We start from the raw sequence: 17,689 nt of genomic DNA on the forward strand, positions 1-17,689 counted from the left end.
CGTAATGGAGTATGTTGGCTCTGTTGGTGCGAAGGGGGGGGGGGGGGGTGGAATAGCCAGACCGACAAGCGCAGAAAGAAAAAATAAAAGCTGCGGCGTCGAGAGGGTGTAAATAAGTGAGGGCTCTTATTCCAAATTCTGCTTTTCTGAAGTCTTTTTTGAACGGCTCAATAATGCACACCATCCGGTCTGTCCAAGTTGTAAAATTTGACTCCTCGAAGACTCAAGTAACACGTTTCCCCCCCTTTACTTTTCCTAATTAAAACACTTTGTTAGTTTAGCACATCTTTTCCTATGTAAGCATGAGTCTATGTGCACTTTTATAACCCAGATTAAGCTTAACGATCATCAGAGTGTTGTATGAGAATGAGAGTAACCAGATGTGTCTGATAGCTGAGTTCATCTAAGAGAGGATGTGCGCCCCCCCCCCCCCCCTCCCCTTTAAGATAACATTAAGAGAAAGAAAAACTTGACTTTTTATCATAAAACCATTAAGGCTCATAACTCAAAAGAGTGATGAGTATTCCAGGGTTTGGTTATGCTTGCTCTGATTTTCTTCTTTAATTCAGTTAAGATAACCTGGTTAAGGTGTTTACATGACAGTTGCAAAAGATTTAGACCTCGCCCTTAATCTGGTTATAATCTAATCTCAAAATCACATGTAAACATACTCTTTCTCATACTCTTCTGTTCTCTGTCATGGCCGACGGCGAGGGCGCTCTCGTCGCGAGCACGCACACACACACACACACACACACACACACAGACACACACACACACACGTCTCTTCGCTCGGTGCTTTCTCCGTTTCTCTTTTTTTCCCCTCCTCCGTCTCAATACTTCAGTGTTCAGGGTGGCAAGTCTTAGACAAACTCCGCCAGTGCTTGTATAATTGCTTATTCAATGCTGACCCCTGCTCGGTTTTTGGAGAGGGAGGTGGAGGAGGTGGGGGGAGAATGGAGAGAAGGAGGTGGTGGTGTGGGAGGAGGGAGTTGCTGGAGCCTCCCAATGGCTGCCAAGGCCCAAGTCAATGTGGAGCCTGTTTTTTCGGGGGGATATAAGGGCCGGCCCCGGGTCCCAAGCCAGGGCCCTTTCCTGTGGGCCCTCCTCCTCCTCTTCGCCTTCGCTCTCCTCCTTCATCCTCCACCCTCCTCCTCTGAGCCCGGCTGGGCCTGGCGCTGGCACAGAGGCCTCTTTGTTGTGCACCCGAGGGCCCGGGCTCTCTTTCTCACTCTCCCTCTCTCTCTCTCTCTCTCTCTCTTTTCCTCCCCTCTCACTCTCTCTCGCTCTCTCTCTTTCCATATACACCCCCTCCCCCCCTTCCCCCTTCCACCTCCTCCTCACCATCCCTCCCTCCCTTTTCCTCTAAAGGTCTCCAGGCTTCACAAATATGAGATAATAGGAAAAATAGAGCTGGCCGCTTGTGGTGACTCAGGGCAAAACATCTGAGTGAAAAATAGAAAGTGAGTGAGAGAGGGGAGAGAGCGAGCGAGAGAGAGAGAGAGAGAGAGAGAGAGAGAGGGTATTGTTTGCGAGGCTGGTCAGAGCGAGCTGGACTGAGGTTGAGTCTCCTCCCATCTTTCTCTCTCTCTCCAGCAGCTTCTGAACCAAAAGCTCACAGTGGATCCAAAAGCCGGATGGGGGCTCGCACTAACACACACACACACACACACTAACACAGACGCACACACAGACACACACACACACACACAGTTTCTCTCTCTGTCTCTCTCCCTCTCTCGGCAGGTGGACGGGGTTGTTTTGGCTCGGCTGCAGGGCAGCAGCTTGACTCCGTTTGAGCCAATGAGCCAAAATAATAGCCGACGATTCCAGAGTTATTGTCAGCGCTTTCCCCCCTCTGCTTTTCCCAGAATCCCTCTCAGCCGTGCGGGATCGGAATCAGAACGTCACCCCGAGATGAATTAATGCGCTTTCTCACATGAAAAATACGACAGCGTTCGGTCAAAAAGCGGACAAGTGGAGGCGAGAAAGGAGGACTTTCACAAAGCCCTTAAACCTCTTTGACCTATCAGAGAACCACATTTAAGTTGAACTTGAGAGAACGTGTGAGAAATGATGCATAGAACAATTACAATAGTAGGCTGTAATATTCCGCTCAGTGTTAATAGCTTACTACTACACTAACTAAAACATAACATGCTGTCAAACAATATAAATTTAAATGTTTTTTCCAGTGTTAAAACTTAAGGGGAAACTACTTTAAAGGGTTTAAGCTGCATTCACTTCAATTCATTACAGACTAACCCAAACCCTAACCCTCACCAGGACCTCACAAATGACGCTTTGCCTCATTGGGACAGGGCTTTGGTCCTGGTTCCGACGAGGTCAGTGTTTATTCCGTAAAAAGTCCCAATGAGGTAACAAAAACGCGCGTACACACACACACACACACACATATATATATACACGTTTGCCTACGTTTACCATACTCTAGCTGATTTCTCTCACCCCTTCATTTCTCTACCACCCCCTCTCCGCTATTGACTCTCAATAACCCCACCCTTTAAAAATGCGGCCTACACCCCTGCGTGGGCAACAAACTCCACCCGCTTACCTCACAGAACCCACACACTTACACACACACATTTTCTGGGCGTCCCATACGTCAGAGAGTTACAGGGAGTAGCTTCTCTCATTTTCATGGAAAGTGTTGTGCTGTCGTCCTTCATTATATGATTTTTGGCCGTAATTAGTGGTGGCGGATGCTCGCTATGTTTCCATCCAACTGTCGAGCACATTTTTTTATGAAAAACTCTGTGAAATATTGCAGGCAGTTTCAATGCGAATCAGGTGCATTTCCATCTGCTGGGATGTGGCGAATAAATCCCCCAAATGTTGGGAGGAGCGGAAAGATTCTTTTCGAGGAGCGATCTGCGTCGAGCGCGTCGTCATTGTCGTGCGGTTTCAGTCGACGGCGGCCATGTTTCATGTTATTATATAAAGATGAAAACAAGGAAATGCACTCTGACATCTGGGAGGATTCTAATGCACCGAAGACGACTTTTCTTTGCGAGGTCACGGTTCTCAAGATGTCCATACACACCTTTTAACTGATGCTTGTGTGTGTGTGTGTGTGTGTGTGTGTGTGTGTGTGTGTGTGTGTGTGTGTGTTGGCGCCCTCCATTTCTGTAGAGTGTGCACGTTTGTGTGTGTGTGTGTGTGTGTGCACTTGTAGTTTATCACGGGTGACAGTGCGGGTTCATTTCTCATAGTGTTCGCCACATCAATCAATATCTCAAAAAGCTTCTCTTCTCCTCTCTTCCTCTCCACTCCCCCTGCCCATTTCCTCCCATTTTGCCATCCGCTGCACAATGAAAGAGCCTCTTGGCTTTTATTAATAGTTAAAGTGGCCCCGGCCTGTCACTGGGGACAATGGCTGCAGCCCTGTTAATAAATAAAAATAATAACTAGGAGATGGAGACAGAGAGGGGAGTGCAATGGAAAAGAGAACAGGCGACACTGCCATTTGTTGTTCCCTCTCACTTGTCAAAGCTCTTTGGCTTAAAAGCCTCTGTCATTGTTGAGGGAGAGGGGGCTGGAGGGAGAGATGCGAGGGAGAGACGGAGAGAAAAGAGAGGGGGAGAGAGAGAGAGAGAGAGAGAGAGGGAGAGAGAGAGGGAGCGCCAGGGGCTAATAGCACCTGTTGGGGTGATGGTGAGACAGCTGTCACGAGGAGGTTGGAGGAGGGGGAGAACACTCTTTCTTGTACTTTCTTGCTCTCTACGCATGTTTTCTGTCCCTCCTCTCTCTCTCTCTCTCTTTCTCAGTCTATCTCCGCCCTACACCTTCATCCCTCTAGTGATAGTCCGCTAACCTATTCCCCGAATGCTACAGCGGCTTCTGACAGAGTGAGCTGAGCTGAGGGCACGTCAGGGACACGGCGCTGAAAACTCCACCGCTGACTAACTGACTGAGTGGCAGCGTGGAGAAAAGGAAAAAAAAAAAAAACGCAAGGACAGAGCAGTCAGAGTCCAAGGACGCCGGATGGATTTGAAAAAGGAGAGAGTGAGGGATGAGAAACAGAAGGACTGAGAGGTGGAATGGCTCGAAGTTCAGCACTGAGCTTCCACTACGTGTGTGTGTGAGTGTGTGTTGTAATCAGCAGAGCGTGAGTGCTCTAGTCTTAAAGTCAGAGGAAAAAACCTGATTCAGGCCTCTGGGGAGGCTGCAGCCCTAAGACACACACACACACACACAGAAGCTGAGGTACAGTATGTAGGACATGCTGCAATACTTGAGGGTGTGTGTCTGAACAGAGCTCGCATGTCTCAACTCTCTTGTTCTTGTGTGTGTGTGTGTGTGTGGGGGGGGGGTGTATGTGTGTGTGTGTGTCATTTTAAATCCTGAAAAATATCCAGACCTGTGGTTTCACATCCTCATCTTGCCACATTCACTCCATCACAGAAATGAAAGAAAGGGGGAGGTGAAGAGGAAAGAAAGAAGTTTGCTTTTTGTGTTTGGATGTTGGATAAAAGTGCTTTGATTTGTTGTTGAGTACGGATGTTGAGTGTGTGTGTGTGTGTGTGTTTAGGAATAAGCTGTTCAAGTCAACACACCGGACATCTCTCTCTCTCTATGTGGAAAGCATTAGTGTGTGTGTGTGTGTGTGTGTGTGTGTGTGTGTGTGTGTGTGTTTGTTTGTTTGTGCAGGCAAGCTGTCTCATACCATTGAGATTAAGACTTTTTTTGCCTTAAATCAGTCTTGTCATTCTAGTTTATGGAAAAAAATAATAATCCAGGGACAAACAAACTTTCCGCCTGCTGTCAGCAGTTGCCAGTGCGTAAGCACGGTTACACACACGTGCGCGCTCCAGTATGTGTATGTATCGTGCGTGTATGTATGTGTATTTTGCGGCTGTGCGTCGAATGCGTGTTTGCATTGGCTGATAGGGTTAATCTCCTCACTCGGAGTGTAAAACCTCTTTCCTCAGCAAGGCCTCGCATCCCCAAGTGCAGATGGCTCCTGGTAAATAAGATGCTCTCTCTCTCTCTCTCTCTCTCTCTCTCTCTCTCTCTCTCTCTCTCTCTCTCTCTCTCTCCCTCTCTCTCTCTCTATCTCTCTCTCTCTATCTCTCTCTCTCTCCTGCTTCACACTTTCAGTCTTTCTTTGTCTGATCATTTCCCCCTATTTCTCTTTGTCCATGTCAATAACAGTCTGGGGTGACTGGGTTGAGGTCTCCCTTTGTGTGTGTGTGTGTGTTAGTGTGTGTGTGTGTTAGTGTGTGTGTGTGTGTCACTACATATATGTACACTCTCAGGATCGGGTCTCTGCATGTGTATGCTCTCTTGTGTGACATTTTCCATTTCCGCCACCGTGTGTGTGCGGCCTGCGTAGTTAGGACTGTAATTAGTGATTCTGCGCGTGTGTGTGTCTGTGTGTGCATGTGTGTGCATGTGTGTGTGTGTGCGTGCATGTGTGTGTTTGTGTGTGTAAGGGTCTGTGGAGTGTGTGTTGAAAACAAAGCGCTAGCTGATAATGTGTCCATTGTGGCGGGTGCATTAAGGCCCTCTTTGTCTCAGGGCCCACAGGGCTAATGATTCTCTAGCAGCAGGTGAGAGGGAAAAAGCCTCTCTCTTTTCTCTCCCTCTCTTCTCCACTTGTCTCTCTCTCTTTATCTTGTGCTGGCTCTCTCTCCCTCTCGCTCTCTCCCTTTTGCTCACTTGTTTTTGTTCTTCAGATTTCCTCTCTTTCGATTATCAGCTTCTCTCTTTCCACCTTTCTCTCTCGCTCTCCCTCTCTCTCCTGCTGATGCGGCCATTAGGCTGAGCTGCCGCTGCCTTTATTACAGCAAATGGACTTTAAATGAGCTTTATTGTCATGTTGGCCAGCCAACTGAATCCCTCTCTCTCTCCCTCTCTCTCTCTCTCTCTCTCTTTCTCTCTCTCTCTCCTCTGCTCCCCCCCCCTCCTCCCCTAAACAGAGGCCCCCAGCATTGAGAGGCTGTTGTCAAAGGACTGGAAGGATAAACTTTTGGCCATGGGCTCAGGGCACATCGGAGAAATTAAAGGTATGGCACGACTAAATAATGAGAGAACTCAAATGGAGCGAGCTGAGGAATTCAATTAACCCTTTGAACCTGATTGACGCCAAACTCACACCCTTCCAATGACCATCATCTTCAGGTCTTACCTCATCATCCTTAAATGTAGATATTTTCTTTAGTATCAAAAGCAATCCAGTATAGTTAATATTATATCTATATAAGAGGTTACAGGGCAAACAAGTGGCTCATTTAATGAGTTTTCATGCAGATTTGCTAAAATGTAAAGAAATATAGGCTGTAACATGTTAACATCATTCAAACCAGGATGGGAAACCTGCTGACAAAATCTCACCACATAAATATCATAATAAGTGAAAGAAAACAACAAAAGAGGTAAAAATCCACGAAAATTGACCTTTTTCATTATACCTTTTGATAGTAGCAAAGCTAAGAAAGCCATCAACATGATTCTCATGTCCCACTCTCTAGCCATTCATTCATAAACACATATTTGATGTGTTAAAAACTTGGCAGCCTACGGTTCAAAGGGTTAAATAAGAAGTAATAAGCTGAAATTGACCAAACTCGACTCTCAGTGAACTGAGCTGCCCTGAACCGATCCGAGCCAGCCACTTTCGCCGTCTATTCGTCGCTTTTTGACCGATACGTCAAAAAAACAGAGTCAATGACGTCCCTGCTAGTCCACCAGCTTTGTGTTAATCTCGCTGTTAATCACTCATTTTATCCACAGCAAACCCTTCTTAACATCCACAAGCCAGACAGACAGGGCAAGCACGGAGGGCAGGAGGAGGAGGGAAGGGAGGGGGGGGCACACACACAAAAAAAGAGAATAAGAGAAAACGGCGATGTGAATACGCTGGAGCAAGAATCAGCCTGAGAGAAAGAAGAGAAAATGAGGAGGAAAAAAAAAGAAAAAGAAAAAAGATGTGAGAGAAACAGAGAGAGGTGGAAGAGACCGGCTATTATTCCCTGTAACTCCAGGGCAAAGTCGCCGTTCTCCTCCAGTAATTGAGCTTCATTAGGAAGCAAAGCAATATGTAATCAAAGAGTCTCGCAGAGCGGCGTGGCCGTCGAGGGGGGGGGGGGGGCTCCATTGATCAAACCCCCTTTTTCCCAGCACCCCGCTGCGCTTGACATTTCTGTGCAGGGGCATCCCGCTTGGCGCACCACACACCGACAGCTGGGGAGCAATATCAGGAGTGTGTGTGAGTGCATTTGCGTGTGTGTGTGTGTGTGTGCATGTCAGTTGAGTACACTCACTCTTATTTGAGTGTGTGTGTATGCGCTTACGTAACAGTGTGAGTCTATGATTATGAAAAAAGGGAGAAATATATAGAAAGACAAGTGTCTGTATACGGAGTTGTGTTTAGTCTAAGTGTGTGTGTGTGTGCGCTGTTCTCATTCGTGAGCACATCCCTTGACTTTTCTTTTTTTTCTTCCCCCCATCGAATTCCATTGAAGAGCTTTTTGTGGGGAACAAAGTGATTTTGAGTCACTGCCTCCTGCTCTGTCGCTCTTATTGAGAAGCGACATTGGTAAAAGGCCCCCATGCGGTTCACACAGCAAAACACACACACTCTCTCTCACTCACTCACAAACACACACACACACACACACACACACACACACACACACACACACATAGCACTAGAATAAATATCCCCACGGTATAGTGTCATTAACATCCTGCATTAGAAAGTGAAGAGTGACTGGGAAGATTAAACTCTCAAACTCTTGGTTCTCCCTTTTAAATTGCCACTCGCGCTTCTTCACACGCCTGCCACAGTTTCACATGTACAGTGTCAGCTTGTTCCTGCGCCTCCTTAAAACCATGCGAGACGCTGAGAGGACATACAGTATTTCAAAACAGAGGTGCACCATCCCATCAAAACAGAAATACAGTATCACTGCGGGGACACTTTGAGATAAAGTTGTGTCCCATGTTAAAACTCTGCTCTCTTCTCATTTATATGACTTTAAAACAAACAGATTATTCCAATATAGCTTAAATATAACCTAATTTAAAGATATTAACTGAGGCATGTAGTATATGTGGAGCTGCTTACCTGTAGGCGGGTAAATCATGTAAACTTGAGTTATTGGGATAATCAGGTTACTGCAAACCATGTAGTAAAGGCTTTAAACTATTAGCCCTAAACTATTAGCACATGCTTATTAACAGTAATTTGGTTATCTCGTCTATATATAAATATACTTTCTAAGGCGTCTTTTCTTACCCCCCATCTCCCCCCTTTGCACCCTTGTCTCCTCCTTCTTCTTCTACTATCATCCTTTCCTCATCTACCTCATCTTATGTCAGTGTCCTCTCCCTCCCTCCTTCCCTCCTAGGTCATCTCTTCCCCACTCCTCCCTCCTCACCGGGGGGACTTATCAATGCAGCCGGGGGGCATTAATTAGCGCGGGCCAACGAGGTGACAAGTATTATATTGTTACAAATTGGTTAATTACGCTGTGCGCGGGTGCACGCGCGAGAAAGAGGAGGGGAGCGGGAGGCGGTTCGGCTGGTTTGTGAGGTGAGGCGAGCGCGGGCCGTGACAATCTGCCTAAGGAGGAATGCGTGTAAACCGATGGAGGAAACCAGTTATCGATCCACCTGCCTGCCTCACGGCGGCTGGAGGAAACAAGCCCGACGCCGGCTGATTTATGGGGGTCAGAGTAGAAATTGTGGAAGAGAGAGAGAGAGACAGAGAGAGAGAGACAGAGAGAGAGAGACAGAGAGAGAGAGGGGGGAGATGCAGGAGAGTTTCTACATTTCGTCTCAGTCGGGAAGCGAGTTGTTGGATTCTTCTCTGGCTTACTGATAAAAGATCCACATCTGAGGAGGGGGTGGTGGAGGGGGTTGAGAACAGCTTGAGAATAAACCACTTGTCTTCATTTTCACACACCTAACTATCCATTCTGCTGGGTTAAAGGAGCTTTCTTCCACTTCGGTGCACAAGTACACACACTTTAGCACAAAACTACCTGATTTTTTTTTTTACTGTGTTTGCATTTGTGCGTGTGCATGGATGTGTGTGCCAGAAGGTGGTGGTAGTGGTGGTGGTGGGGGTTAACCCCAAAAAGCAACCCCTACAAGAAAGACTCCTTTGATCCATCGTTTCACCTTTACAACCCCCCCCCCCTCCCCCTTTGCCCTTTTTTCTCCCCTCTCACTTCACCCCTTTGCCCCCTTTTCCTCCCTCCCTCCCTCCCTCCCTCCTCCACCCCCCTCCCCATTTGAACAGGCCAACATTTTTAACACAAGGCTCTTTCTTGTCCTTGGTCAAGCTTTGGCTATGTACGCGCACGCACACGCACACACACACACGCACACACACACACACACACGCACACACACACACACACACACACACACACACACACACACACACGTTTCTCTCTTTCTGGCTCTACAAAGGTGGGTCTGTGAGTTAGGACAGCGGCGTGTTTATTTTTCCAGCGGCCAGTGCTCCCGACAGTTGCCTTTATTGTTCATTGTTGGCGGATGGATGGAGTGCGGGGGGAAGTGAGGGAGAAGGAGAGGGAGTTGTGGGTGGGTGGGTAGGGTAGGGGTGGGGGTGTCGGTGGGCAGTGGGAAGTAGGGTGAGTTGTGGTGCGTGAGGCGGCGGCTACCAACAGAGAGGACAAATGGATGGCTCTCACCTTCCTGAGCGGTCAAAGGGCAGGTCAGGAGCCGCTTCTCCTCTCTCCTGCCTTCGCTCCCTCCGGTCTTCCTCCTCTCTCTCTCTCTCTCTCTCTCTCTCCTTCTTCTCACCCCCCCCATTCCCTCTCCACTCCTACTTTCATCCTTCTTTGTGTTCCGCTTTCCTTTCCCCTCCTAAGTTTTCCCCCTCTCTTTCTCTCCTTCTTTCTTTCCTCATCTGGTTTGACTGGCGCAGGAATGTGGCCCTGTTAAAGGTAGCAGCTGAAGAACAATGGGGGATTGTAGTATTCCACACACACACATACTCACACACACGCGCACACACACACACACACAACAAAGGCATGTAGGCAAACATTGGTACATATGGCCAGACATGAGCGCACACACTCGTACTGATTGTGCCTCGGTGTGCCTCTCTCTAACTACATCCTGTTGAATGATTTAGGCCTTGTGTGGAAGTGTGTTTGTGTATGTGTAATTGTGTGTGTGTGTGTGTGTGTGTATGTGTGTGCATGAGTGCGTGTGTGTAATGGAGCTGGTATGTCAGGATCGGAGGGGTCAAGGGTCAGGCCATGCTAAATGTGAGCAGGAGGTTGGCTGACTGCAGGGTAAACACAGACCAGACACACACTCTTTCTTTCTTTCTTTCTTTTTTTTCCCACTCTCTTTCACCCACACCCCACACACACACACACACACACACACACACACACACGCACACACATTCGTTCTAAATACAGCATGATAGCTTCACACTAATCCCCAAATTCACCCGTAATTCAGCGCCAGTCGAATAAATTTTGATTTGACTTTAAGTTTTATGGAGAAACGTACATTTTGGAACCTGGCTGGAGCTTTATTTTGTTTGTTGAACATATGAGTCTGGCATTTGTTTTTCGCCGCCACATTTTGCCTGTTTACAAATCTTCCCTCTGCCAGATTTATTTTTTATTTCAATGAGGCAATAAAGCCAGTGATGGATGTGGTCTGAGTAATCACTCTTAGCATTTGTGTGCCCAGGAAACTGAGTCAACATCTGGTTTTACAACTCAAGCAGCACGCACGCACAAACACACACACACACACACACACACACACATCCACTTGCCCGAGCGCACCTTCCGTTCCCGTTGACATGACCCCCCCCCTTCCCTCCCTCCTATCATCCAAAAGCCCCTAACCAGTCATATATTAGGTTGACCAACAAGCCATGGATAGCTTTACACCGCTTTGTTGTTCCCCACGTCTCCATTCCTCTGCTTCATGCCTCTGACCTCTGACCTAGCCCCCCCACCACCACACCGTCCTTCGCTGGCCTCCGGATAGCCATGAAAATTTCACTGGGAAGAAGAACACGAAGAAGATCACATTCTGCGCTGTTTCTAACCTCCCCTGCTTCTTCTTTCACCAACATTTACATCTTTACCTTTTAGTGTGTCTCTCCTAATGAAAACCTGTGTGTCATTTGCTCTTAAGCCAATGTGTTAACATGTAAAACAGTGTGGATATGATATTAGAGAGTCCACATTAAAAAGGGACCTCTGCTTTGAACTGTGACATTCCTACAGCTGAAACATATTCTAATTAAGCGTCAGTTTTAATATTAACTATAGAAACTTTAAGGAGACTCAAATAGCAAATTGAAATACACTACAGCATGTACAATGTTAAATCTGACTAAAGTGTGACCCACAAGCCTCAACCTTGCAGTCTCACCTTCTTCTTCAAAGCCACTCACATCTCACCTTTGACCCTCTTCTCCCCTCCCCCCTCCCTCCCCAGGTACCCCGGACAGCCTGGCGGACAAAGAGCGCCAGCTTATGGGCATGATCGGCCAGTTGAGCAGCCTGAGGGAGCAGCTCCTGGCGGCCCACGAGGAGCAGAAGAAGCTGGCCGCCTCGCAGATGGAGAAGCAGAGGCAGCAGATGGAGTTGGCCAAGCAGCAGCAAGACCAGGTACAGTAGCGGGAGTGTGCTACAACATTAAGGGCGTCGTTTGGAGATGTTGTATACTGTATGCTGACGCTGCAAAAAAAAAAAAATCCAGATCCGTTCTACAGTAATGAGTCTTTTTTTTGTGTGCTTATTTTTGCATAAGATCAGTGCTTCGGATAATCAACTATTTTCCAAAATGTGGAATTCTGTTGATTTTTTTAAAAAAATACACATTATTCCCTGCAGTGATGCCACAAAGAAAACATCCTGCACATCTGTGCGTGTGATTGGATGATGATTGCATGGAATTTCGAGCTATAGGTCACAAACACACAAATCCACGCACACACTGAAACATGGCAAACAGCCATCAGTAATCCTCATGCCGATTTCGGAAGTTTTACAACAGAAGGTGTGGTTGAAGCAGCAAATCACACACACGCCCTCCCTCTTACACACACATACACACACACCTCTCATATAGTGTTCACACAGCTAGAGACGTGTGCCTTTGGCAGCTCGAACACAGGGGCGCTGCACAGGAATGAGCTGAGGGTATGTAGTGTCAGAGAGGATGTAGCTGAGACACACACACACACACACACACACACACACACACAGAAAGCAAGCTCCCGGGCGAGAGTCTGCCAGGTATTTGCATAGAGAAGGGTTTCCCTATTTGTTGTGCTTTTTAGCTTCTAGAAAGCTCAGGTTTTTTTTACAAAGAGAATGAGTTACACACACACACACACACACACACACACACACACACACACACAGCTGTAAGAACAAATCACAATGCCTCACAGTGCTGCTGGCTGCACTACGGACTGAGCCCGTCTGTACGCGGACGGCGCACACATCAGTGTTTCTGTTCCTTTCTCGGAGCCACTGGAGAGTTTTCTGTTGAGAAGTTAATTAGGTTTTAGGCGTGTAGCCGACGCTTTCATGCAGAACGACGAAAAAAATGAATGCGAAGGGTGTCAGCTTGAAATGTGAGTACAGCGTCATTACAAGAAAGTAATCATTGCGAGATGTGAAGAATTGATGATGAGTAAGAGATTTAAATTTAAATAAGAAATCACTGAAGAAATGACTAAAATGACAAGCAGATTGTATTTAATGTGTTTTTTTTATAGGTCAAGTCTATTGTAGGAAAACCTGCTTCAGTTTTTTACAAACAGGGAGTATTTTATAAATCAAAAGTTCACACAGTTACTTCAACCTGTGGATGATTATGTAATCCTTCAGTCAGAGAGAGACTGGAAGGAAAAAAACACACATGAAGACATCAATCAAATCAGTTGTAGCTTTAGTTCTACAATGTTTAACTCAACTCATCAATAGCTGCTTACCCCCCATAGAAAAATGACACATAATTCTCTAAATTCAGTGTATTCACATGTCACAAGTGTGTCGGTGTGACAGTGTTGTCCACTTGGCTGTGAGCTGAGTCCAGATGAGATGAGCTCTTTAATATTTCATAGCAGGGCATCGACCCTCTGTCGTGCGACTGAGGCCTCAGAGACCTGCAGATGTGTCGCGTCTCCCACGGGGGGGGACCCCCTGCCCAATCATACACACATACATGCACACACGTGCCGTGCAGACACGCACCCACACTGTATATAGTATATTCTAATAACATGTTATGCGTTCTGTCCTCAGATTGCCCGGCAACAGCAGCAGCTCCTGCAGCAGCAACACAAAATCAACCTCCTGCAGCAGCAAATCCAGGTGAGGCCGTTTCGTGTGTGTGTGTCTGTGTGTGTGTCCATCCATGTATTGATGATATGTGTGTGTGTGTGTATGTATGTGACTTTATGCATCTTTCATTGTGTGTGCAAGGCCCCACAAAGGCAATTTTTGATGATTGTGATTGTTGCAGATTTTCTTCGCTCAGCCATCAGCATTTGGAGGCTGAATCAGCGTTGTTGTATAAAAGCCCCTCCTCCCCTATAACACACACACCCACACACACGCAACATATGCAATCACATAAAAGTGGTCAGTCTTGGAGAAATCAGAAGCAGCGTGCCGGTTGGTAGCAGTATATATATGTGTTTTTAGCGTCTTTTTTTATTTTAGAAATCAAAGTTTGTTTGTCAAACTGTCCGTGTAGGAGGCTCCACTGATGTTTTTTCCATTGTGTCTTTTGGGGTGATTGTGAAGGTGTTTCAGTAGACAAGAGAAGTACGCTAGACTGGCTCGAGTTCAGCTACGGCAGTGGGTAGCAACTCTGGAAGAAGCTTGAAACAAGAAAGAGCTGAAATCAGTTCATCTTTTAAGTTAAACTGCATCTCAAAAACAAACAAAAAAATGAAAAAAGGCTCTGAAACTGTCCAACATGGAACACAAGCCCACAAACTTCCAAACACACATCAGTAATAGCCAATCAAACAGACCGAACAATGATTAAGATACACCACTAAATGAGTGTTCAGACCAAAAACAGATCTGCATTAAAAAATGTTTTGGGCTACATTGTTGGGGAGGAGTGGGGGCGGGGTTAACATACCAGTAGGACAATGAAATGCAATCAAGGAAGTTGAGTTTGAGTAATAGACCCATTAAATGCTTTTCAGATGCAAAAACACTCCACTTGATATTACGAGGGAATATTTTGCAATGTTGAAAAGTGATATTTGTTTCTTGAGTTGGCGCTCGGTTATTTGGAACCGAGTTGAACCCATGAAGAAATATTATAAAGACATTTGACATAAAGACCCTCTGTTAACATCATTCTCCATTGGAAAGCATATTTATGGTCCTCGAGATGATAAACAGATAAAAGCGCTTGATGTGCAACGATGACTTCATCTCTCAAATTAGGTCACAAGTTTATAAAAGAGAGCGACTTACATGTACATTCTCATATCAATCACCTAATATCTACAGGAAAGATCTGCCTTTATAAGAAATGCAAACTCAACTGACTTTCTTATTAGGATCATCTTTATTATTATTATTGTGTTAAGCAAATCTAATCGTGCCGAATGTTTTATTTATTCATTTAACCCTATCTAACCAGGAATAGTCATAGTCATTGAGTGTAAAGATCTCTTTTACAAGTCAAAGCATCTACAGCCAGATGTTCCTCCAAGCTTTTTTTAATAACTTTAAAAGCATCTAGTGAGACCAGCTCCTGAAGATTCAGGTACTTTTGCAACTCATTCCAAGCAGAGAGTTCAGTCCAGACTTTAAGGACAAATAGTAGGAATAAGTCCTAGGAGCCAAATTTTTATGAAGGATGTAGATTTGTAGGTAAGATGGAAGCATACCAAGGATGGCTTCATAAATAAGAATATTCCAGTATGTAGACACCAGTGAATAACCTAAAGTAGCTTTTAAAGTAAAAAAAAAAAAAAGTGAAATACTACTAAATAACCTAAAAAGACTGTTTGAGTGTGAATATGTGTCTTCTGCTCAAGAGAAAATGGGTGGGTATATATGTAACACTTCAAAATGGAAGTATTGTCCTTTTGGGTGCTACACTGGAGTCTTTATATCAGTCCAGGTGGCTTGGAACGAAAAGCCCAGGCCTTTGTAAAGGCAGATGACACTGAATTTTGAGCTTAGAAAGCCGGGCTTTGTATCATAAAGAGACACCCTGTCCAAGAAGGAACACACACACACACACACATATACACACACACATTCCCTTTCCCCCGAGAGTTTAGCCATACACAGTTTGTGTGATAAGAGACCTTGTGATAGCATGTGTGTGGGACGTGTGTCTATGTGTGTCCAAGATTTTGTGTAAAGCAGCTGTGTTTATTTGCTTTGTGCTGAGTTAAATTCTGAATTGTTCGTGTTTTGTCTCTTTGACAAAAAAAGAGAGAGAAAGAGAGAGAGAAAGAGAGTGAGGGAGGGAGAGAGAGCACATGTTTGTTTCTGAAGATTTCTCTGTGTGTTCTCGTCGAGCGTCCTCCTCCTTCTTGGTCCCTGTGTGTGTGTGTGTGTATGTGTGTGTGTGTGTGTGTGCGTGTGCGCCCCGCCGCAGCTGTGTGTGTTAAGCTATAAACACGTCCGCTCATGATTCACTCCCTCACGACCCCGCCGAGACAAAGCTCTCTTTTCCCATGACTTTGCAACCTTTTCCCAAACAAGCGTCTCTCCATTGAACGGCCCCAACAATAGTTTCTCACAAGCAGGGGCAGCTGTAGGCAGCCTCGTTAAGAGAGGGGACACAATCAACGGGGGCTCGTCGCAGGAGTGCAAAAAACACACACGTACACACGCATGTACACGTATGCACATCAAAGACCACGCAAACACGGACAAACATGTGAAATACACGCCTTCGCTCGCCCGGCGCACACGTATCGCGAGCGGTCGCAGAGAGAGAGACAGAGAGAGAGAGAGAGAGAGAGAGAGCGCCGTGCACTCTGCCTGATGATCAAACACACACTCATCATCAAAGACTTGGTCGAGAAATACGCTGCTTAATCATTCATGAAGAGATTGTCCGCACAATCCCACAATACAATGGCCTGCCAGAGAGAGAGAGAGGGCACCAGGTTCAGTATGTTGGGGTGTGTGTGTGTGTGTGTGTTTTGTGTCTGTATGATAAGCCCCTTGTGATTGCGTTTCCCCCTAACGAGGCTGAGTTCAGCTGTCCCCTTCGTGTTCGTGTGTGTGTGTGTGTGTGTGTGAGTGAGAGTCTGTGTGTGTGTGTGTGTGTGTGTGTGTGTGTGTGTGTGTGTGTGTGTGTGTGTGTCTGCGTCCTTGGCTTTGTTAGGCCCGAACCCCCCAAAGGCCTGTGAAGAATGCTTTCAACCGTCCACTTGGAAGAGGTGATGAAATGAAACGAATAATCAAGCTCATGAAAAAGAGAGGAGAGTGACACACATCCCTCATGAAAGGAGGACAAATTATTTATTGTCCTCGCGTCCGGTTTCCTTTTTTTCCTCCCCTTCTTCTTCTCACCCCGAAACCCAAATCGAGCTAGCGGTATGCGTGTTAGCGTTCACTATGTAGGCCAACGGCGCTCGGTCCAGCACGGCGCGAGCCGACAGACAGGCGAGTTGATTTAAAGAGGCAGGCTAATGACTTACAGTATACTTACACACCGGCGCACGCTTTCATTGTGTTAACACTCATTAGTGCTCAGAAATCAGTGATTGGCTACTGTCTACGCTCTGACTTAATTGATTCTACCTGGAATTATCCACGAATTAGCATCAATTATGATCCATTTATTTTGACAGACACACACATTCACATTGTTTTACTGTTTATAACCCCTCTCCCTAACCCTAGCTTTACCCTCATATCCACATCATGACCTTAAACTAGATTCTAACTAAACCTCCTCTTAATCCTAGAATCCAAGTCCTGACCTTATGTTATCCTAACAGCTACTCATAATGCTAAATTTGTCCCCCAGGTTAAGTAAGGATTGTTAAAAGTGACCTAACTTTGCCAGAAAAGTGTTCAATCTCAGTGTATAACAGAAATTACCCTCACTAGAATTACAAAACAAGCACATGTGTGGATATAAAGACATGCAGACACACATAACACATACACACACACATACACACGCTTCTATACCCCCTGCTAGGGGCCTTCTTGTTAAGCTCGAAGGGGTGAGCACATTTCCTCAAACTTCTCTTTGCTTTTCCCTCTCGTCTCCTCTCATTCTAATTAAACGACTTGTCTCCAAGGCTCCCCCCGGTGTTGCCGCGGACGACTGTTGCTGCTGTGCGGGGAAGCGCGACAGGGATGAAAGGAGCTCACCTGCCGAGCGGCTCAGGGCTTACCTTGAGAGCGCGCACACATTTTCATAGAATAGAAGGAAGACATAGACACACACACACACACACACACAGAGAGAGAGAGACACACACAGTATATATTGAAACAGAGGGATGAGGGGACAAGAGTGTGTCCTGCCTAATGAATCAAAGCTCACTCAAGCAAAACACACACATGCTGTCAAGTGTGTGTCAACTTCTCTCCACCTCTACCTCTGTGTGCTGTCTTTCATCTCATCAAGCGCCAGCGTTGCTATAGGTGGGAGACGGAGAGGCAGACAGAGAAGAAGAGAAAGTGAGAAA

At 46.1% G+C, this 17,689-nt stretch overlaps 1 protein-coding gene across 8 annotated transcripts in view; it reads left to right on the forward strand.

Moving 5' to 3' along the window:
* Positions 1-17,689, forward strand: part of sox5 (SRY-box transcription factor 5) — a 107,622-nt gene that overhangs the window by 52,937 nt on the left and 36,996 nt on the right. For 6 of the 8 annotated variants that reach the window (XM_053313745.1, XM_053313742.1, XM_053313743.1 and 3 more), the window contains exons 4-6: positions 5,943-6,029; positions 11,476-11,648; positions 13,296-13,364. In XM_053313745.1, coding sequence (XP_053169720.1) covers positions 5,943-6,029; positions 11,476-11,648; positions 13,296-13,364 — 329 coding nt within the window. The remainder of the gene's footprint in view (positions 1-5,942; positions 6,030-11,475; positions 11,649-13,295; positions 13,365-17,689) is intronic. The other 2 variants (XM_053313746.1, XM_053313749.1) reach the window with 1 other exon arrangement.

This window comes from Scomber japonicus, chromosome 23 (assembly GCF_027409825.1).
Source record: "Scomber japonicus isolate fScoJap1 chromosome 23, fScoJap1.pri, whole genome shotgun sequence".
NCBI lineage: Eukaryota > Metazoa > Chordata > Actinopteri > Scombriformes > Scombridae > Scomber > Scomber japonicus.